The sequence below is a fragment of the Strongylocentrotus purpuratus genome, unplaced genomic scaffold (genome assembly GCF_000002235.5).
Source record: "Strongylocentrotus purpuratus isolate Spur 01 unplaced genomic scaffold, Spur_5.0 spur5_scaffold_4, whole genome shotgun sequence".
NCBI classification, from domain to species: domain Eukaryota; kingdom Metazoa; phylum Echinodermata; class Echinoidea; order Camarodonta; family Strongylocentrotidae; genus Strongylocentrotus; species Strongylocentrotus purpuratus.
The window spans coordinates 28,996,703-29,020,563 of NW_022145610.1; the positions used below are offsets into that span (position 1 = coordinate 28,996,703).

The 23,861-nt window shown below is 40.3% G+C and overlaps 3 protein-coding genes across 3 annotated transcripts; all 3 read left to right on the forward strand.

Moving 5' to 3' along the window:
* Positions 1–8,602: 8,602 nt before the first annotated feature.
* On the forward strand, positions 8,603–10,411 carry LOC105442757 (vicilin-like seed storage protein At2g18540). Its single transcript, XM_030998069.1, has 2 exons — positions 8,603–9,838; positions 10,202–10,411. Exons 1-2 carry the CDS (start codon positions 8,713–8,715, stop codon positions 10,267–10,269), a joined length of 1,194 nt encoding a protein of 397 aa, XP_030853929.1. The 5' UTR covers positions 8,603–8,712; the 3' UTR covers positions 10,270–10,411.
* Positions 10,412–10,722: 311 nt separating this feature from the next.
* On the forward strand, positions 10,723–11,900 carry LOC105442756. The gene is made up of 2 exons (XM_030998228.1): positions 10,723–11,034; positions 11,372–11,900. Exons 1-2 carry the CDS (start codon positions 10,731–10,733, stop codon positions 11,764–11,766), a joined length of 699 nt encoding a protein of 232 aa, XP_030854088.1. The 5' UTR covers positions 10,723–10,730; the 3' UTR covers positions 11,767–11,900.
* Positions 11,901–22,477: 10,577 nt separating this feature from the next.
* On the forward strand, positions 22,478–23,383 carry LOC105446910 (serine/arginine-rich SC35-like splicing factor SCL33). The gene has a single exon (XM_011684324.2). It carries the CDS (start codon positions 22,478–22,480, stop codon positions 23,381–23,383), a length of 906 nt encoding a protein of 301 aa, XP_011682626.2.
* Positions 23,384–23,861: the final 478 nt, after the last annotated feature.

Here is a 23,861-nt window from a genome sequence, read left to right on the forward strand (position 1 = left end):
CTGGTTGCTCTTCATGTGAGATGATACATGTAATACTTCCGTCTTGTTGTCATTTAAGAAGAGATGGTTACCTCCCATCCACGTTCGAACCTCCTTAAGACACACATCAAGCTTTCTGATTGCTCGATTTCTGTCATCGGAGTTCATAGAGATGTACAGCTGTGTGTCATCTGCATACATCATGCAGGACAGGCCATGTGCATGAATTATCTGTTGAACTGGAGTTGTATAGCATACAAATAGCAACGGGCCAATTACTGATCCTTGGGGGACGCCCCATCGAAGACTAATTGGATCAGATGTTGCTTGATCAACCAACACTCGCTGTTGCCGATTGGAAAGATATGACGCTAACCAGTCAGCAGCAATGCCTGTGATACCAAATCTTTCTTTCAGCCCAGTTAGAAGAATATGATGGTCGACCGTATCAAATGCGGAGGTAAGGTCCAATAAGACAAGGATTGCTTCATTTCTGCTATCCAAAGTTTGGAGAAGATCATTTTGGACTCTTACTAGGGCTGTTTCCACACTGTGATACTGCCTGTAGGCAGACTGCCTAGACGCCAGAAGAGAGTTTCCATCAAGGTATGACATTAGTTGCTTACAGACGACACGTTCAATCACTTTTCCAAGAAATGGTAGATTAGATATGGGGCGGTAGTGATTGAGGCTCTCTGGTTCTAAACTGGGTTTTTTCAGTGTGGGAATGACGAGCGAGGACTTGAGGGAAGCTGGAAAGATGCCCGTCTGCAAGGACTGATTTATGATATCAGTGATAGCCGGGAGCAGAACCTCGACACAGTTCTTGAATACCATTGCCGGTAGAGGGTCAAGGGGACAAGCTTTGATCTTGGATGACTTTATGATACGAGCGACGTCGGACTGAGTCACTGGGAGAAACTTTTCCAAAGAGCAGCTTGGTTTAGATGTCTTCCTCAAGTCATTGTAGGGAAGTGATGATGATGAAGAGTCAGTATCCATCTCTAGTTGACATACTTTATCAACAAAGAAGTTCGAAAATCTTTGTGCAAGCTCCAAACTTGTGCTATGGGAGGGCAAATGTTGACCTGGTTTTTCAATTGTCAACTTGTTAACTATCTGAAAGAGTTCCTTGCTGCTAGCTTTGGAGATCAAATTCTGATGAAATGCTTTTTTCGCATTTTTCACACATGTGTTATACTCTGCTACCGCTCTCTGCATTTCCTCCTTGTCTAGAATTGATCTAGGACTTCCCTTTTTCCACTTTCTCTCCTTAGAGCGGACCTTTTGCTTTTTAGCCTTCAGGGCCTGATCATACCATGGAGCATGAGGGCGCAATTGTACAACTTTCTGAAGGACTGGTGCGTGCTGATTGAGAGTTTCACCAAGAGTATTGTTGTACAAGTCTACTTTGTCATTGACAGCCAGGTTCTCCAGGTTTCTCTCTGATGCAAAACTGGTCTGGATGTCGTTCCGAAAGTGATCATGATTGATGTTGCGGAGCTTGCGAAGTTTCACTGCTTTCTTCTTTTTAGAGGGTTTGGATAGGGCTGCAGAGAAGATAACAGCTGCGTGATCAGAGGGCATTGATGCACAGATGGTAACATCTCCAATGAAGTCATCATCATCTTGTACTATCACAAGATCAAGGGTGTGGCCTCGGGAGTGGGTAGGCTGAGAAATCAACTGTTTCAGTCCACCGGAGTCAAGAAGGTCGAGGAAAGTCTTGGTGTCCGTCTTTGTAGGGTCATCCACATGGATGTTAAAATCACCACAGATGACAACATGGCTTGTCAACAAGTTTACCGTTTCCAGAAGTTTTGAAAATTCTGATGTAAAGCTTATTGGAGGAAGGCATTTCTGTGTGCCTGGTGGCCTGTAAATGATAAACATTGACAGGGTTTCCTGGCCAGTGGATTTGACTGTTATCTCCAAACACTCAAATGTTTCAAAGAGATGCGGTCTGGATTTGCAGGTGTACATATCCCGCATGAGAACACATATTCCGCCTCCCTTCTTTCCTTTTCGCGGTAATTTGAATAGGCGATAGTCCTGAAGGGTGTTCTGAATTGTTGCGATGGTTGGACCGTCTCGATGATCGCCTCGTAACCAAGCTTCCGTGATAGCAAGGATATCAAGTTTTTCAGATAAAACGAAGTCACAGACTTCTGTTGGTTTGTTCATCATCGATTGTGCATTCCAAACCCCGATTCTCGTTGATAGTGGAATTTTGCAGGGTCCAGCTAATGAAACCCTTCTCAAAGTAATTGGAGCTCTACCTCCAAATTGCTGCATGGATCTCCCTTCATACCTCTCACTGATTAAAACAGGGATGGCCTTCCGGGACTTGCAGAAAGATCTTCGCCCTCGTCGCGTTGGTTTGACAGGGCATATTCCAAGATCCTGCACTGCACGATAGATATCACGTTGAAGCCTCACTTTCCTGACCCGAGTACCTATGTCCTTTAGGTTAGAAGAACTGTAGGATCTAGGCTCTTGTATAATCATGGCTATCACAATCAAAAGTATCACAGATGAATGATGCAGTCCAAAGTTCGCCATATTACTACATGGACAGTGCTATAGAGTATTACTCAAGGCCTACCAGGGGTGTGTCCAAAATCATGTATTCTACCATTGAGTAGATGCGGTCATGTTTAGCACTCTGAATAGGCTTAAGACCAAAACAAAGGAAGTTTCTAATCTGTCCAACAATAGGTGACTGGTCATTCATGCATGCATGTTGTAAAATGGAGGTTCAAGAAGTTGACCAAGCCTGTATTTTCATGACAAACTGTCCTACATACTAGCTGCTTCATCTTGAACATTTCCAACTCCAAATTTGTCTAGAAGATTCCTGAGTAATGTAGCAACAAACTGATATAAAGCAGAAACATTCATATAAAATATGTCAATATGAATTTCCTGTCGAAGAGAGAGCAAAATTGAGTGCAACATATAGCGCAACATCTATATACGTCGTATCTAATACAATAAGGAGAAGGAAGTTCTTACATGCCCGTTACGAACGATTACAGTTCCTACGCACTTTGTATATATAATGTTCAGGCACTTCGAAACGTTTTAGCATTGTTTTTTGAGGTGGGATGTTGAGGAGGAGGGGGTAAACATTGTGAGGGGCCCCACCTCCGATTCGATTTTTTGACATGTTTATATACTCCGAAAAGAACCTAAGCTTACTACCTGCATATACCCCCAAACCCGCCGAAACAAGCCGTCCTATTTGTATATCTTTATCCATTAGGTATGCTGAGGTAGAAGGGTAGGGTAAGGGGAATGTAGAAAAGGAGCACTGCCAAGAATAGCATCCACAGGCCTAATGGGACTCAATGGCCCGAATTCACAAAGGAGGTTTGTCGACAAACCAAGGTTTTCGTGCATCATTATGACGCATTTTGACGCGTTTTTACAAACCAGGTTTGTACAAAAAAACCGCGTCAAAACGCGTCATATGACGTACGAACCCTGGTTTGTCGACAAACCTTCCTTTGTGAATTCGGGCCAATTGGTTTTGAATCACACTTTGCTTGAGCAATTTTTAAACGTACTAGCAAAGCAGAGAATATTCAGAATCTCCATTTAATACATAAGACAGAGAATTCCTAATAAAACACTTTCATATAGTACTTAGGATCTTATCATTTTGAAGAACGTTTATTACGAGGCGCGTAAGCGTAACGACCGAGCGAGAATAAAACTCCCTCGCACGCTTCTACGGTATTGTAATTAATTCAATCAAGACTACATCTACACACACGGACAAATCACAACCTACTTCGAAATTATGATAATGAGATTGAGCATATGCCATCCTCAGCAGATAGAGCTTTCAGCTAAATATAGCACTTTGTGTGTTGTGAGAGGGTGGCGAAATTGATTGTGCCCTACCCCTCATTACAGTTAAACACGGATAAGAAATACTCCCTGTATTAATACGCGATTTACATAGGTGCAAGGAGCCAGAAATAGATTTAGAATAGAGCGCTTAAAACTTATCGATATACTGCAATTTTTAAAGATGAATTACATGTATAATAATACGCGTAAACCTTTCCCCCTTCATACGGTAAGCCCCTATCTGCACACTTCCAAGGCCTTGGCATAAGGTGTGTAGTATTTGGAAATATTTCTATCTATAAGTATGCTCGAGAACGTCGCGCCCAAGTTAGCAACGGAAATCGGATTTTGAATCATCAAAGTGTGTATTTCCAACTTTTTTTTTTTCGAGGGGGGGGGGGGGGCAAAATAGTGAGTATAATTGTCCTGTCTTGAAGTTGTGAAGTTTTATTTATTCCACATTTTACATAAAACAACAGTGTATATTCTTTTTTTTAATATTATATAAGAGTAGGTTTCACACAAGAAAAAAAAATGTACGAGAAAAACAAGTTCCTACCTCCTTTTGTAAAGATTAGCACTTGCCCCGAATTTAGACTTTGGGGCCTGTTGAGACAGGGTTTATAATGTACACGCAGTACTGCATCACCTGGTTTGCAAGAGAGTGTAGTGACCGAATATTAAGAATGTTAATATTTTACATTATAGAGCCAAAAACGGCATTAGTGATATACATCAACGCTATTTCACGTCATTTAACAACATTTCTTTCTGTCTTGAGAAGGTGCTCACTGAGGGGGTCGAAATCGATTACTTGAAACAAACAAACAAACAAACAAAAAGTCAGATAGTTGCATGTTGAAGCGTTGTATTTTCACAGTAATAAAATATATTCATTATACTACAAGAGGGGCAGAAACGAATTAGCCGTCCCCTTTATCATGTTTAATGGCCCTCGCATTTAACGCCTCTGAAAGACAGGGTATATGCAAAATACGCCTATCATTTCTGTTGTTGTTGTTGTTGTGCGTGTGTAATGTTAAGGATCGTAGCATCCATTTAAGTACAATACGGAAAGAAGGGTGAAACTGCATTTCAGACCTGTTATAACTGAAAGCTTTACTAAACATTATTTATTGTAATTTAGGCGCAAGAAGTATTTCCCCATCCATTGATAAATGGAAGCACCTGCCCACTCATAAAATGCCTATTCTATTCTACACAGAATGTTTACGGTGCTGAGAAACATAGCATCAAGGCCCCCGAGTATAACGGTGTTTTACTCACTGATGGGGTTACCCTGGGTAAATAAAACAAAATAAATAAATAAATAAATTAATTAATTAATTAATTAATTAATCTTCAAGCATTCGATGGTGCGTACCCACGGAGCGAGAACAATTTCATTGTGATATGCTTAAGGTTTGCGTATAGGGTTGACGTGTTAGAACACAATGAACAATTATTATAAGTGTAGTGTATAACAATTTCATACACGTTATCTTCTTTGAGGTGGCCTTTGGTGGGGGTGGGTTGCAGAATCATGTTAATATCATTAAAAATAAATGTATGCAATTTATATTTTGTGATGCACATGCATTTTTTACAACTTCCTCTTATACTTTTTTCTTCATGTTTCACCTCTCCGTTTTCCGGACTTCATGTTATATTCTGTTTTCTTATTTTTGCTGCCCAAGCAATCGTATCTTAGTAACTATATACAACACTGTATGCATGTACTTCAATATTGACAAATTATTTGTAACTGTATTTTATATTTGAAACATGCAATGAGTGTTTTATTTGTACACATGATCAATTCAGCCATTGGGCTGCGACACATGTTTTTTCAATAAACCTTGGTTCAATTCAATTCAATTCAATCATTAACTCTTCAATCATCACCACGTGAATAATGACGATCTGAATCGGTGTATTTTCTTATTTTTATTTTTAGCCCGCTTGATATTGATTCTTACCAAAAGAGGATCGAGATAGTAAAGAGGATTACAGGTGAGTTTGCCACTAATTTTTTATGGTAGGTAGGATCATAAAGTGAAGACATATGAAGGTTTATCTTTAAACAGGTTTGAATTTATAAAAGATTGCACTGTTGATACACAGTATAGACCACAAGGCGTGGATATACACCACCCTATTAGTTAAAATAATGATTAATTCAATAAATAATGTTACTAGCCAGAATTCTATAACACATGAATCATTATGTAGGTTGTTTAACTTTGTTTACGTATATGGTGTTTTGTGTTATTTACACTGTTATTACATGTGTAGGTATCTAACAATAATGACACCTGCTACACAATAATGTTTCATCAGTAATGAATGGAATATGAAAGAAACGAGGAACAACTATTACTCGATTTATATCAGAATCAAATTTCTACAAGCAATTTCTTTGTGGTAATCATTATTCACATATTTAAAAAAACAGGGTAGCTCATTCACAATCGTGTTCAACCATAAAGCCCTGTACATAAACAGAGAGAAAGAAAGAAATTAAGGATATACAACAAAAACATGGCCTATCCACATATACACAATGAAGTAAAATTTAAGAAAGTTGGGACATGTATACAATAAATCAAGTAGCTAGTATCAAGTATCAAGTTTATTTGTCTTCCAGAAAACACATGTGACAAAATATAATAGAGTATAATCATAACAGTACAATGTAGAATAAAGAAAGACGAGGAGACCTTGGTTGAAGCACAGCTTCTTAAGTTAAGGCCCCCTCATATAATGTGACAAAGATAACTGATTCATGATTACAACAACAAATATGGAATATATCGAATTATTTACAAAATACTCTCAGAAAACAATCACCCAATGATGCATCGACCACAGCATGGATGACCACACATGTATACCCGAATATGCGCACATCTCCATCACACCGGGTGAGCTAACAAACTCACCGGCCCGAATTCACAAAGGAGGTTTGTCGACATACCTAGGTTTATGTACGTCATATGACGCCTGGTGACGCGTTTTTTTTTTTTACAAACCTTCATTTGAAACAGGCATGGTGTGTACTATGTACCATTTCCCCAACATCTACCCGCTCCCGTGTTGACATGGTTGACCTTAATCATCTGAACATGGGTCTACGTGTGAGACATACGGCCATGATCTGACGATCCACAGTCAACAATTTAAACATAAATACTATATCTGAAACGACTTTGACATTATATTTGGATGAAACATAAATTAGGCATAAAATAGAAATATTCCTTCCACTTATCTGCTTGTAATTATTTCATGCAATTTGGTGCTTAATATCCATTTTCCTTGTACTGGATACAGATTTATAACTTTGACCCGAGGCATGGGGGGGGGGGATTAAAGTTAAATATAATTATGGCAATGCTTACACCAATACCTATATTATTTGAATCGAGCCCAACTTGGTCTTGATTTCATTCATTTATTTATCAATTAAATTTCACTAACTACGGCCATGATCTGACGATCCAGAATCAACAATTTAAACATAACTAATATATCTGAAACGACTTTGACATTATATTTGGATGAAACATAAATTAGGCATAAAATAGAAATATACCTTCCACTTATATGCTTGTATATTATTTCATGCAATTTGGTGCTTAATATCCATTTTCCTTGTACTGGATACAGGTTTCTAACTTTGAGCAGAGGCATGGGGGGATTAAAGTTAAATATAATTAATGCAATGCTTACACCATTACCGATATTGTTTGAATCGAGCCCAACTTGGTCTTGATTTCATTCATTTATTTGTCAATTAATTTTCACTAACTACGGCCATGATCTGACGATCCACAGTCAACAATTTAAACATAAGTAATATATCTGAAACGACTTTGACATTATATTTGGATGAAACATAAATTAGGCATAAAATAGTAATATACCTTCCACTTATATGCTTGTATATTATTTCATGCAATTTGGTGCTTAATATCCTTTTCCCTTGTACTGGATATACAGGTTTCTAACTTTGAGCCGAGGCATGGGGGGGGGGGATTAAAGTTAAATATAATTATGGCAATGCCTACACCAATACCGATGATATTTGAATCGAGCCATTCTTAGTCTTGATTTCATTCATTTATTTATCAATTAATTTTCACTAACTACCGATCTTTAAATTTCCCAATTTTATTTCAACCTTTTTTTATCATAAACAACATCATCAGTCTATTATAACATGATTGTCCCGACTGATTTTCCTACCACAAGTATATTACATTTCATTTACATTATCATAGTTTTAAATGTATTACTATCTCATTACTCACTTCATTTACTCTTTATACCGGCTCATCTTCAGTCTCCTTCCTTTATCATCATTCTCTCTCTCTCTCTCTCTCTCTCTCTCTCTCTCCCTTCCTACGTTTCTCACTCGATTTTGCCCATTCTTTTCAAAATTTAAATATGGCAGGAAATGATATGCCACTGAGAATACTGATAAAAACACACATATATGATGATGATGATGATTCACAGCATTTGTATGGCGCCATTTATCTGTTTCAAAAACATTCAAAGGCGCGAGCTCCTCCAATAAAGTTAGCATTTAAATGTCTGAAGGAAGATGTGAGTTTTGAGTGAAGCATTTCAGATTTTCAGATTTTTTACATTCGTTTGTGTCACCCCCCCCCCCTGGAAGAAAAAAGGATATTATGTGACGTAGGTGTGGTATGCAGATGTCATAAAAATATCATGATTTTGGACGTTATGTCGAGTTTAACCCGTTGAATATGTTTCGATTGGATAGGCCGCGTCCCTCTATGTGCTATACTTCATCGCAGAGACATCGCCGAAGCGAGGAATGAATTAAAGCATCTCGGGATCACTGATATGTACGAAGTAAAAAGAACTGCTGACTGTGAATCAGATGAGGAACAGTTCCAGTGGCTTGACCTTCTACATGGATGCCTTCACGAAGGTGACAGAGCAAGGTATGAGAAACAGATGAGCTCATTGGTCGCAGAAATGACGAATAAACTTGAGTCTAAGCAACAGCATGTAGACACTTTGATGGCAACCGTAAGGGAGAAAGAGCGAAATGAGTCGACTCTAACACAACAAGTTGAGAAGCTAAAGAAAGTAGGAGAAGAAAACAGAGCAAGAGCTGAAAAGGAGAAGCGCTCATTGGCAGCAGATGTGACGAAGAAACTTGAGTCTAAGCAACAACGCGTAGACACTTTGACAGAAATCGTAGGAGAAAAAGAGCGAAATGAGACGACTCTAACACAACAAGTTGAGGAGCTAAAGAGAGGAAGAGAGGAAGACAAAGCAAGATCTGAGAAAGAGAAGCGCTCATTGGCAGCAGATATGACGAAGAAACTTGAGTCTAAGCAACAGCAAGTTGACACTTTGACAGAAATCGTAGGTGAGAAAGAGCGTAATGAGACGACTCTAACACAACAAGTTGAGGAGCTAAAGAGAGGAAGAGAGGAAGACAGAGTAAAAGCTGAAAAAGACAGAGGAAGATCTGAGGAAGCAAAGCGCTCATTGGAAGAAGAAATGAGGAAGAAACTCGATTCTAAGCAACAGCATGTAAACACTTTGACAGAAACCGTAGAGAACAAAGAGCGAAATGAGACGACGCTGACACAACAAGTTAAAGAGTTAGAGAAAGGAAGAAAGCAAGACAGAGCAAGATCTGAGAAAGAGAAGCGCTCATTGGCAGCAGATATGACGAAGAAACTCGACTCTCAGCAACAACGCGTAGACACTTTGATAGAAACCGTAAGGGAGAAAGAACGAAATGAGACGACTCTAAGACAGCATGTTGAAGAGCTAAAGAAGGAGCATGACTATAAGGAACAGCTTTTGGAGCAACTTGAGCGTGAGACCTGGAAGCTGAGAACTAAAATTCAACTAGAAAGTGAGATACGATCAGCAGAGCAGAAGAAGAAAGCAGAGACACATCAATGGAGTTTCATTCCTTGGGTGAATTCTGGAAAACAAGCTCAGGGTGGTAAGACTTAACTTTCCAATCTCATTTTCCCTTTCCAACTCCTATTTTGATATCTACAATATGCTACATAACTCCTATTCCATCTTTGGTTACTTGTTAAAATATTGATAATGTGAAGCTTATCAAGTCTAATATGGTCCGCAATCTAAATTGATATATGTCTTGTTTGTTTTAGTTGTCATTATGCCAAAAGTAACACCATTCGATTATATTATCCAAGGACGCTAGAGCTTACATGCTTGTGCATTATTTATACTTTACAAGTTAAAATAACACATAGAGATACATTGAACGATAAAGATCAGTAAAAAATATTTTTCTTTTTTTTTCTTTATTCAAACTTACTTCATTCCGTCATGACAGGCACATCATCTTTTGTGGATAATTCAACCGGAGGACTGGGAAGGAGTCATATATTACAATCAGGGTGAGATGAAATATATTTACTCTTAACATGACAATGGACGCATTATTTATCTTATTGTGACAACACTGTTATGGAATGTACTTTTGTGTGTTAAATGAGTGGTGCTAAAATGTCAATAACAATTATACAAGTACGGCAGCGCTTATGTTCTATGGATGCAAAATCATGTTTATAAATGTTATGACCATCTACATGTGATTATGTAGAACCAAAAGTGAGTAAAAGATTAAAACTCATTAACAAAAAAATATGAGAATTTGGCTGCATTAAAGTCTATGGTAATTAGAGTTAAAAGTGAAATCCTTTTATGAATATAAAATAAGTAATTTGAGCATGTTCTCATCACAGGATGAACGCATTTTCCCGCTATTTTTTCTTCACCGAAGTAAAGATTTCAATTACTTTTTAAGTTGATACGTCATACCTACGTTCTATGACCGCCCCATGTTTGTCTTTTTTGTTACCATGTACCATTCTAGAGAGGAGCCCCCAGATGATGAGTTTGCAGGCATATTACAGCAGATAGCTGACGATCTTTACGATGAAGCCAAGATCGACAGCCTTGCTGGTCAGCTGGGAATCCTACAAGGTGATATACAGAGAGCGCTCATGACCAATATGAGGTTCAACCGTATTACCAGTGATGGAACTCGCCATATACTGAAACAATGGAGAAGAGGTGTGTCCAGGGAAGATGAGCGGATTGAGCTAACGAAGGCACTGCACGCTGCCAAGTTGGTCAACCTTGTAGACCTGTATCTCAGCGAAGGTAAAGTTTATTTTCATTAATAACGATTGTAGTTTCGTAATAAGGACCCCATTCAACACTTCAGCAACATACTATTATAGTTGGTGAACTTGGTGTACAATACGGCCCATGTGTTTAGATACCAAGGTGACGTAATGCAGAAAAAAATAGCTGTGCACACACAAAAATCCAAACAGATGCTGACTAGTAACATCAAGTTCTCTTCTAATACTGTAAAAATACAAGACATTTGAAATTCAATGCGATAAGTTCTACACAATTATGATAGTTCCGATTCGATGTCAATTGAGATGGAAAAAAAAGGGGAATTTTTTTTTTCTTTCTTGCTGCCGGTCAGGTGTAGCAGAAGAACAGATCGATTCGGAATGTGCCAACGAAGACGACAATGATCAGCAACTCTCTAATAGAGATGACACCTCTCTAGAACAGGACCGGACCAAAGGACACACTGACATACAGGTACTTCAGGAAGCTACAGCAAGCAGTTACAACACTCCTCTAGATGGGCATACAGGAGACACGGCTTCCAAAACCCAGGAGGACTCGACAAATGGAAGTAGAAGTCAACATCTTGACCAATCGCCGGATAACAGCCATGTAGGTGGAATCATAAGTAATGAAGAAGATCTGATTTCTCAACTCGTTCTTATTGATACATTCCCGGAGAAAATATTGCTTCTGTTCCTCGTAAAGATAATAATGGATGTTTCCCAGAAAGCACTCAGTTTTTAAGAATCCCCAGAGAATCTTCATCAAGTCAAGTTACTTGCTTCCTCTAAATAGAAAACAATGCCTAATACTTATATTATTTTAGCTTGCGACGTTTCAGGAGCCCGTTTGATAAAACTGTTTATCTATAACAAATGCTTAATTTTGTATGATACATTTGCTCTCAGCCAATCAAATGCCGTGATTTCAGTAGCTTATAACAGTAGCTTGTAACTTGTTATTGATATCAAGTTTGCTCTCAGCCAATCAAATGCCGTGATTTCAGTAGCTTATAACAGTAGCTTGTAACTTGTTATTGATATCAAGTTTGCTCTCAGCCAATCAGATGCCTTGATTTCAGTAGCTTATAACAGTAGCTTGTAACTTGTTATTGATATCAAGTTTGCTCTCAGCCAATCAAATGCCGTGATTTCAGTAGCTTATAACAGTAGCTTGTAACTTGTTATTGATATCAAGTTTGCTCTCAGCCAATCAGATGCCTTGATTTCAGTAGCTTATAACAGTAGCTTGTAACTTGTTATTGATATCAAGTTTGCTCTCAGCCAATCAAATGCCGTGATTTCAGTAGCTTATAACAGTAGCTTGTAACTTGTTATTGATATCAAGTTTGCTCTCAGCCAATCAGATGCCTTGATTTCAGTAGCTTATAACAGTAGCTTGTAACTTGTTATTGATATCAAGTTTGCTCTCAGCCAATCAAATGCCGTGATTTCAGTAGCTTATAACAGTAGCTTGTAACTTGTTATTGATATCAAGTTTGCTCTCAGCCAATCAGATGCCTTGATTTCAGTAGCTTATAACAGTAGCTTGTAACTTGTTATTGATATCAAGTTTGCTCTCAGCCAATCAAATGCCGTGATTTCAGTAGCTTATAACAGTAGCTTGTAACTTGTTATTGATATCAAGTTTGCTCTCAGCCAATCAGATGCCGTGATTTCAGTAGCTTATAACAGTAGCTTGTAACTTGTTATTAATATCAAGTTTGCTCTCAGCCAATCAGATGCCTTGATTTCAGTAGCTTATAACAGTAGCTTGTAACTTGTTATTGATATCAAGTTTTATGAAACAGGGCCCAGGTCCACTTCGATACCCTTCATCAGGGTGACTGGTCTTTAGCGCCAAATGATTGTTGACTCATGAACACGGTGACGTGGTCGAGGAACGTCGGCGTGGTCAGCCTGATGAAGCGTATGTGGACGTAAGACGTCGGAAGCGAAAAAAAGTAAATCAGTTGACTTTTTAAAAATACATTATCTACTGCCTGCATATTTGAAAAGAGTCAGAAACATAACCTTCATAATCATTAACCGAACCATATTGTATCCAAACACAGCATGTATAATTTCAGCATTGTTAATTTTTGTAAATATTACACGAATTGCATGCAGAGCGGGATGTTTTTTAATGTAGATTTAAATTTTCTTTTTGGCAAAATATCTGGAAATAGAAATTTGATTAAATTTTAGTAGTTATTACAATAGTCATTTATTATAACCGGAGCAATTTTAATTTATCTTTACACATCTGTCAACAAAATATTATGCTTGATCAATCCTATAATATTATTTTTTCCATTTCACTGTACTTTTCAAAAGAAAGCTTGATTTGAAGCAGTAGAATCGAATTATTTCAGGTGGAAAAGCTACAACGCTCGTTGTTATTTCTGTATATACCGGCATTTTGAAATTATAGTATTTAAAATAAGAGTCACTTATTTTTTTCAGACAGTTTCTTGACCAGATCTCAAAAATATCTTTAACTGTTTTGAATTACACATATTATAAAAGAAGACTTAGATGTAGACCTGATAGATGTCGGCTAATACGGTAGAACATTATAATCAGATGGCTTATTACTATAATATTAACAGAAACTCATTTGGCTGTACATAGATGTGGTCACACACAGGGAATGCAAATATTAACTCTGAAAGGAACTTCCGTAAATTCTTGATATGTTAATAACAAAAACACTGAAGAGATGAACATGTATTACTTTGCACTTATTGCACCTATCGTTAGTACTCTGTATATACAGAAATGCGCTTAGCATTGAACGTAAATAGACGTAAATAAACAATAATCGCATGAACAGTATGAAGACGTATTTGCGGGCAAAATGTCATATGGGCTTGGCTAGCAAACTAAATCAAGCAACTCTTGATGTCTGTGTATCCTCGAATTGCAAATGTATGTTTTGCTGTATAGCACTTGGCAAATGTTAGTTGATGATAGAAATTATATTTAATATTTTAGGTTGTATGCAATTATCATCATTTATATTACAATGGCAAGGAAATTTATATGTAGATGATACTCTGAAAATTATGTAAGAAATAAAGTTCAATAACTTTTCATTTCATTTAGAATATGTAAGCTACTAAAACAATTGTCTTCCTCAATATATCACTAATGTCTATTTCTCTACCGGATCGTTCATCAGCTTCATATCATTTTACTTGCAAGAGAATCATAGAGTTTGCCCAAATAAATCTTAATAAATCATTGGAATATACGTCTGGCATTGATATCTCTTTCATGTGTGAAGTCTTTTCGAAAGTTAATCAAGGTGCGGGGAGGGTATAATTATTATACAGTCATAATGTAACCCATTGTCATCAACGGGAACAGGCATGTACTTAACACCAGATGGACGGGACATAGATTTGAAGGTTTGAAGGGGGAGGGGGGGGGGGGGGTTACAAATACATGATAATACATGTAACGGAGAGGAGCATTTGCGAGAGAGATATTTGTGTGTATTGAAGAGAAATGTATTTAAAATGAGGGAGGGGGAATGGTGAGAGAAATAGAAAGAAATAGAGAGTAATGAAGAGAGAACTAAAGAGGGAGAGAGAGAGAGAAAGAGAAAGAGAGTACGGAAGAGAGAACTAAACAGGGGAGAGGAGGAGAGAGAGAAAGAAAGGGGAAGCATGCATGCACACGTTACAACTCCCATTGTACAATTCAAGGCATTATGAAGAGTTAAATGGTAAATGCTCTCAGAAGAGGGCAACACAATAACCATCAACTTCAAAACTCTAATGTGAAGTTGTCAGAGTTATAAATTACATGTTCACTTCTATGTTTTTAATAAACTTATAACATGAACAAAGTGCAACCCTAAATTGTTGGTCAACATAGGAAATGCCAACCCAATACCAACACTATCCATACCGCTATAATTATTCTAACGAAATAAAGATTTCAAAAGAAGATTATAAAGTTCAATAATCATGTAGGCCTAACCTTATATCGGTGTTTACTCTCATCACAGCTTGTCTTGTATTGAAGCAAAACGAGATGCAAAGCTTTGCAAATGCTATACAGAGTTAGTAGTGGCTTAGTAGACAAGACATTGATTATGCTTCTTTTTATTTTTTCGCTTCTCTGCCTAATCATTGAAGATAGCAGTATATTACTTAGTTGTTGTTGGTTCTACGTTTTGGCCTTCAGTAAAATGTTACCATTTACGCCTGCATGGTCTGGTTCTTTAATAGTTGAATCAATCAAGGTAGTCGAGTAGAAAGAGTACCTAGCTTGGAAACTCTGTGCGTCTGTTCTTCGCTGGTCGACTGCTGGTCGTCCGGCCAACCTTGGAGAATCTGGTCGGTGCTTATAAAGGTTCACTACACTTGCTGCAAGACGCCGAAGATGGCGTTATCAACGATTTCGTAGGCCCAGCTTAATCTGGCCGATTCTTATAATATAAATATTTCCTTGGTCACCGAACTCGTACGCCCACACACTCGACCTTTTGTACCCGAGATTGAAATTGAGTAAATATCAATTATCTGTTTCAAACTCCTAGCTGGTCTAGTAAGCATACTCACACGTTAGTTGACGTGCCAATTATGATCTCTATTGATGTTTCACTTCACATGCTTATGACGTATCAAGTTGATTAGTCACAATATGGTCCATGTCGCATACAGTGAACAACAAAGTATTCATATCCCTGTTAAATTTGATATTTCTGGGTTGTGTTTGTTTTCGTAACTCATGAATGAAAGGTTGAATTTGGGCCTTTTTAATGTAAGCATCAATATGTCACATTATCAAGAAACATAAATTAGGACGAACTATTTGTTCACACACTTACAATTGGTACGGGTACGAATGATTTAGTCGCTTCTGTACATGTGGACATAAAATAAAAGCTACATAACTTTCGGGGATATCCAACATCACCATCCGATTTTCATAAAAGAAAACATAGTCAAAATAAATATTCTTCTAAAACGCCATAAAAAGAAGATCTCATTTCCCAGAAACCAGGATCTATTTATTCGTTAAAAGAAAAAAATAGGGGGATATACTGAGTAAGACAGGGGTGGAGGGGGGTAGCTCGTTGTGGTTCAGGAAAGATAATGTCTAAGTCATGGGAATATATTGTCACGAAATTGGTTTCATTTCGTAGATAGTTATTTCGGCGTAGATGGCGTAATTCAGGTTAAATATACGACGCCTAAGTCACGTGTTAATTTTAAGAATGTTCGATTGTGCATGTTTTTGACAGTTTTAGTGTAATTACTTTTCTACCATTAATAATTACTTGTTTTCTCTTGTTTAGTTTTATAGAATAAAACTAGTGCTTTCATTTGATATATGGTTTGTTTCAATTTGATATTGGAAAGTGGAGTTATATCAATGTTTATGTAATTTTTGGAAACCTAACCAGAATAATAAATGTTTTAAAAATGTCTATATAAATCAATTGGTAACGATATATTTCTTTATTGCTTGCAGCGAGAAGCCATTGCGGTCCTTCAACTAGGCGTTGTGGCGTGCGCCTGTAATCCAGCTAAAAAGTGGAAGTTACAAACTGATTCAGCCGAGGACGCAGGTCACGTCTTTCGGATGGTGACGTTTAAAGGTCGGTCCCAGACGTAAATAATCATATCTGATTGATACACGTCTGTAAAAACCCAATACACACACACACGCCACAACTAGGCGTTGTGGCGTGTGTGGCGTGCGCCTGTAATCCAGCTAAAAAGTGGAAGTTACAAACTGATTCAGCCGAGGACGCAGGTTCGAAACTGAGTCACGTCTTTCGGATGGTGACGTTTAAAGGTCGGTCCCAGACGTAAATAATCATATCTGATTGAAACACGTCTGTAAAAACCCAATACACACACACACACACACACACGTGTCGGTGAGTTTCCTGTCATAGTCTACATAATTGCCGTCGCCCACTGGGCACACTTACATTGTAAGGCATTAAGATTATGTTTGGATATTTGCCCAATAAAGTATTGCGTGCAACGAAATGATTGAGATGATCGTTTGCATGTCTTTCCATGGGGAAACCTAAAGTTTGAAGTCTGATTTTAGGTGACGACCATGGTTGGAATTGTCTTTGTTGAGTCTTTTGCATTCTGGCACTAGACAATACCAGGGGTTCTTCTTTCGGTGGACTAATGGTTGCTGTTTAGGTGAACTAGTGGTCGGTGGTCTGGGGTAGACAATGGTGCAGTGCTGATCTATCACGACCGGGTAGTTTCAATTGGACGGTGGTCGAGAGGTGGTGCAAGGTCAACGGGGTAGTATATCTCTGCCAAACGGATCCACGGCGAAATTGGTACTGGACTAGGAAAAACTACCAGCAGAAGGCAATCCTGACAAGATAAGCTGCTGGGGAGTATTCGACAGAGTTCCGGTTTCGTTACATGTGGTGTCAGAAGTGGGATCCAGTGACAATGGCACAAGGAAGAAATATGCAGAATCGACCAACGCCAAGAGAAACGATGACGCACTTAGAAAGGAGTATGACAGAAATAGATCAAATGATGGAGCAACTACGTGCTTCAATGAGCCAGGCACCAGTTGCAGACTCAGAACCAGGTCGCCGCCAGGAGGCATTTCCCCCAACTCTGAGTGGACAAACTGCATCAGGACCAACTGCAGAATCACAGATGTCAGCGGCACAGCGGGTTAGATTTAGTTCAACGCCCCGACAACAAACTAGGCGGATGCCCACTGCAGGAACCGAAGTTCATATTACACCACCGCTTTTCTCTCCACCTATGCAGGATGTGGGGAGGTCAAATGATGCAGTAATCGGCAGACGGCCGCATATGGTACCAGACAGATTTGACGGCCACACTCCTGTCGAGGATTACTTGCACCATTTTGAGGCATGTGCTGGAGTAAACAAATGGACCAAAGTAGAAGCAGTGCAGTTTCTTGCTGCAGGTTTGAGGGGATCTGCTGTGAAGTTGTTAACCCAACAGCCTGGAGTGGATTTGACGTACGACGAGTTGGTATACAGACTCAAGAACCGGTTTGGTCTTGGAGGCAAAGCTGAGGTATACCTAGCAGAGTTGAGACAGCGTCGTCGGCAACCAAAGGAAAGCCTCCAGGAATTAGGACAAACAATACGGGAGCTGTGTGCTTTGTCCTACCCCGAGTTCGACGAAAAAGGACAAGACCGACTAGCCCGTGGGCATTTTCTGGATGCTGTAGTAACACCAGAAATAAGAGAAGGATTGTTCCGTGCTCAACCTCGCACACTTGATGATGCCGTGGAAGCAGCTTTAAACACAGAGGCCTTCATGAGGATGGAGGGGTAGAGAAATGAAGTGAAGCGTTTGACCAGGTACAGTCGAGCACTGGAAGAGTGTGAGATTGCGGCCGTCCGAGAACAGCAACCAAGGATTCCTACTATCGATGAGATAGTAAAGGCTGTATTAGACACCTTAGACATGAGAAATAGGAGGAATACGACTAGACCAGATGTACCAAATAGGAGACCGGAAAAACCATGCCAACTAAAGTCTCGGAACTGGAAGATAACCGGTGTTTCAACTGTAATGAATTAGGACACTGGAGGAACCAATGTCCTTATCCAAGGAAAGTTAGGGGAGGAACAGCACCTTCAGCAGCAGCAGCAAATACAAACTTGCAGTGGGCAACTGCAAATGGTATCACAGAAGAAGAGGAGCAGACCAGAGTTGGCTCGTCTCAGGATTTTAACAGGAAAGGACTTTTTCTGGAAGGGAAAGTCAATGGACAGTCCTTGAAATTACTGATCGACACCGGAGCCACCAACACTTTGATTTCAGACAAGGTGTTTGACCGGATAGAGGACAATAGAAGACCTGAGTTATTACCAGTGACCAGCGTGGTACTACAAGCAGATGGGAGCCCGTTGAGGACCAGAGGTAGATCAAGGCTGGAAGTACAGATCGGAGATTCACTTGTCACTACAATGGTTACGGTGGCCAGCCTCAAGAACGAAGGCATTCTTGGGCTAGACTTTCTAGTTCAAATTAATGCTGTACTTGACTGCCAGAAGATGGAATTGAGGACCAAGTGGGGCATAATTCCATGCCTAGATAGTGAAGGAGAATCATTCTGCAGAAGGATAGTAACAGAGGAGGACTACTCAATTCCTCCAGGACATGAAATGGTGCTAGCAGGCAGAGTAACGGGTAAAAAGGTAGCGCTATGTGAAGGACTGGTAGAACCTCCTGTGAACCCAACCGAATTGGTGAAAAAGGGACTCATCGTTGCCAGATCTGTCGTAAAGGCAGATGAGGATGTGTTGCCTGTCAGGGTGTTCAATCCAACAAGGGAACAGAAGACTATAAAGGCAGGCACTGCCATTGCCTCATTGTCAGCGCTGGAAGAAGTGGGCACAGAAATGTGCCACCAGACGATGGCCACTGAAACCACTACAAGCAGAAACATTCCGGACCATTTACAAGATCTCTTGGCTCGCAGTACCAGTGAGGTCGCAGACCAATGCCATGATGCAATCAAGGAACTGCTGGTCGACAATGCGGATGTTTTCTCAAAAGGACCATCGGATCTGGGCCAGACGAATCTGGTTCAACATGGCATTGACACTGGTACCGCAAGACCGATACGCCAAGCGCAGAGAAGACACCCGATGGCGCAGAGAGATGAAATATATGAACAAGTCAAAAATCTTCTAGCTCAAGGCCTGATAAAACCAGTGAATAGCCCTTGGGCATCCAACATCGTGCTAGTCAAAAAGAAAGATGGTAGCCAAAGAATGTGTGTCGATTACCGTCAGTTGAATGCGGAGACGATTAAGGATGCCTACCCGTTGCCTAGAATTGATGACACACTTGACGCTCTAGCGGGGGCACAGTGGTTTTCCACCTTGGACCTAGCCAGCGGGTACTGGCAGGTGGAGTTGACTGATGATGCCAAACAAAAGTCAGCTTTTATTGCCAATGGTGCACTCTACTCTTGGAAAGTAATGCCCTTTGGGTTATCAAACGCACCTGCAACCTTTAGTAGACTTATGGACTGTGTGTTAGCTGGACTCAAATGGGATACCTTGCTTGTGTACCTGGATGATGTAATAGTACACGCCAAGTCTGTGGAGGATGAACTAGAACGACTGAAGGTGGTATTCCAGAGACTACGTCAAGCTGGACTCAAGTTGAAACCCGCAAAATGTCACTTGTTCCACACCAACGTTCACTTTCTGGGACATGTGGTTTCGGCAGAAGGAGTGGCAACAGAGCCAGACAAATTGGAAGCCGTACAGAAGTGGCCAGAACTTACCACAGTTGGAGAAGTCAGGAGCTTTCTAGGCCTTGTGTGCTATTACCGGCGTTTTATCAGAAACTTTTCTGACATCGCAAGACCACTACATGAACTCACTGAAAAGAACCATAAGTTCGTATGGACTAAAGACTGCCGATCTTCATTCCAGGAGCTCAAGGAACGGTTGGTGTCACCACCCATTCTTGCCTATCCACAATCAGAAGGACAACTTGTGCTTGACACTGATGCAAGTGACTACGCAGCCGGTGCTGTATTATCCCAAATCCAGAATGGGGAAGAAAGAGTTATCGCTTACGGCAGCAAGACTTTCAATAAGCCGGAAAGAAACTATTGCGTCACCAGGAAAGAGCTCTTGGCCATTGTAATGTTCCTGAAGCACTTTCGACCATATCTCTACGGAAGACCAGTCCTAGTTCGAACAGACCATGGTTCCCTTCGTTGGTTAACGAAATTCAAAGAACCTAGAGGTCAGATGGCCAGATGGATGGAGGTAATTTCGGAGTATGATATAAAGATTGAACATCGAGAGGGACGTAAACATGGTAATGCAGATGGACTGTCAAGGCGACCATGTCAACAATGTTGAAGACCCGATAAAGAAGCTCCAGCACAGGAGCAAGTGCAACTTGTTGAAACAGTAACTGACAGGAGCTCAGAAGAGATTGCTGACTGGCAAGGAGAAGACAAAGATATCTGTCCGGTCCTCACAGCAACGAAACTTGGAATCAAGCCTGGTCGTAACGAAACATGTGCCTGGTCACCAGCTTCTAGACGGTTACTGGAAATTTGGGATACCTTGGAGCTCAAGGAAGACATACTCTTCCGCCGATGGGAATCCAATGACGGTAAAGTAATCAGATGGCAATTGGTTGTACCACGGAGGATGGTGCAAGAAATTATGGAGCTAGTCCATGCAGCAAAGTTGTCAGGGCACTTTGGTCTATCCAAGTGTTTGGGTCGTGCAAGGCAGAAGTACTTCTGGGTAGGAATGACAGCTGATCTCCGTTCAGCAATACGTCAATGTGATGTCTGTGCTAGACGGAAAGCACCCAGTACCAGGACACGGAGAGCACCACTCCAACAAAGGATTAGTGGCTATCCCATGGAAAGGGTCGCAGTCGATATCCTTGGACCACTACCAGAGACTACCAAGGGCAACAAATACGTTGTGATAGTCGGTGACTATTTCACCAAATGGATGGAATCGTTTCCCGTACCCAATGAAAAAGCCGAGACTGTTGCCGAGAAGCTAGTGCAGGAGTTCTTTTGTAGATTCGGAGTACCCAGTTATCTGCACTCTGATCAAGGACGCAATTTTGAATCTCAGGTATTTAGCGAAGTCTGTAAGCTGATGGGGATATCCAAGACCAGAACAACTCCGTATAACCCAAAGTCAGATGGGATGATAGAAAGGTACAATCGTACGCTTGTCGACACCATAGCATCCTTGCTAGACCCAGCAGCTCAGCAGAGAGACTGGGACAGATACCTTGCTTTTGCCACTGCCGCATATAGGAGTTGTCCTCAGGAGTCTACAGGGGAGACACCAAGTATGATGATGATGGGGCGTGAAATTGTTCTGCCATCTGATCTTGCCATTCCACCAGTACCAGAAACCATGGAACAACTGAACACAGACTACGCCTTGAAGCTTCGAGAGACCATGAGAAGTGTTCATGAGAAGGCTCGACAGGCTTTGAAAGATGCAGCGAGCCGTCAGAAGCAGCACTATGACAGGGCGGCTGAATCGGTCCAGATTAAGCCTGGAGAGTTCGTATGGATGAGAAAGAAAACCAGAGAGAAGGGTCTTCCACCAAAGCTACAACCCAGATGGCTGGGGCCATATTTGGTAGTCACCCAACTTTCCGATGTGACTTTCCGCCTACAACTTTCTCCGAGGACCAGACATTCATTGTCCATGCAAATCGACTAAAACCATACACTGGTAAAGCTAGAGATATCTGGGAGTATGACTCCTCCCCCTCCAGACCACCGACGGGAGACAAGAATGGCAACACTGAGTAAAGTGATGGGTGGGCAACCCAGAGAAAAGGAAAGAGATTGCAACTTTATCCTAATAAGCTCATGTAATTAACAGTTTCCATTGATGTATAATGTGTGACATGCCTTATTATTAACCCAATTGTTTATGTTTTGCCAGAAACATGCCATCCGACAAGCAGAAAAACAGAGACGGCGATGCCCGACGTGCGACTACCCACTTCTTTCAATGTGACTCTTGTACCAAAAGTTATGAGAAGAAAGACTCTTTGCAAAGACACAAGCGGGAAGTGCATATCCGGAAGTATCGTTGCGGCCAATGTGATTATCGCACGGGTAGGAAGACTGAGATGGAGCGGCATCAGGGAGCCCACGCTGTAGCTGTGGTACCCGTGAGAAAACACAGCTTAACGCCTGTTTATTCGCCAAGATGCAAACCTAGTACTTCCACGTCAATTGCAGGGACCTCTGAAAAAGCTGATGCATCGTGGCGTCTTGTAAGAATGAACTCACAGTCACCACCACGTGATGATCCAAGATTGGACAGATCTCGAGGGAAGTCACCCCGTCGTTCTCGCTCACCCCGTCGTTCTCGCTCACCGCGACGAAAATCCAAATCACCCCCAAAAGAACTACCGAAATCGCCACGTCAAAAGAACCCGGAGTCTCCACAGCATGATGGATCGGAAGCTTCCACTCGACATAGCCGACAATCTACGCCCGAACCAGAAGAAGAGTTGGATTACGACGAAAGGTCCCCTTCACCACTTGACTTGCGATATTCATCTAGGAAAATGGCGTCGGAGACTGCATCAACTAGTGAGTGGACTGAAATAACTAGTAAGAATGCTGAAACTCAAACTGACACTGATAGTTCTCGTCAAAGAATTCAGTCAGCACTGCATGAACTTAGAACCGCTGGTCCCGGTGGGAAGGTGCCCCTGAACAAGTCTACTGACACATTCCAGATCCCCCCAGACGTCATCTTCGTTCGCACCACTGAGCGCTACATCACCAAGGAGGGAGAACTCTTGGAAGTGGTAACTGAGGAACTGAAAAAGAAAGAGTAGTTTTGAACTCTTTCCTCACTTTAAACTGTTCTTTGCATTTATTTTGTTAAGTTTAAAGACAAGTTAAAAAGGTACATCTTTATGTACCTAGACATTATTTTTTATGTCGTATTTAAGAATGTTTTTTTGTTTGCATATATATGTCATTATGTTCCTGGAGGCAGTAAAGGAAGGATACCCAAATGCCATGGACGTTATTTTTTTGTAGATGTGTTATATGCCAGTTTGTAAATTGTTGTTAGATATCGCTCGGGGACCGAGCTAAGAAAAAGAAGGGAGTTGTGTCACGAAATTGGTTTCATTTCGTAGATAGTTATTTCGGCGTAGATGGCGTAATTCAGGTTAAATATACGACGCTAAAGTCACGTGTTAATTTTAAGAATGTTCGATTGTGCATGTTTTTGACAATTTTAGTGTAATTACTTTTCTACCATTAATAATTACTTTTTTTTTTTTTTTAGTTTTATAGAATAAAACT

Excerpts from the sequence above, each read along its gene's own strand:
- LOC105442756 (XM_030998228.1), top strand. The coding sequence starts at position 10,731 with ATGTACCATTCTAGAGAGGAGCCCCCAGATGATGAGTTTGCAGGCATA. Across the intron at positions 11,035-11,371 it reads AGACCTGTATCTCAGCGAAG|GTGTAGCAGAAGAACAGATC; the intron begins GTAAAGTTTATT and ends GCTGCCGGTCAG.
- LOC105446910 (XM_011684324.2), top strand. The coding sequence starts at position 22,478 with ATGCCATCCGACAAGCAGAAAAACAGAGACGGCGATGCCCGACGTGCG.
- LOC105442757 (XM_030998069.1), top strand. The coding sequence starts at position 8,713 with ATGTACGAAGTAAAAAGAACTGCTGACTGTGAATCAGATGAGGAACAG. Across the intron at positions 9,839-10,201 it reads TGGAAAACAAGCTCAGGGTG|GCACATCATCTTTTGTGGAT; the intron begins GTAAGACTTAAC and ends CCGTCATGACAG.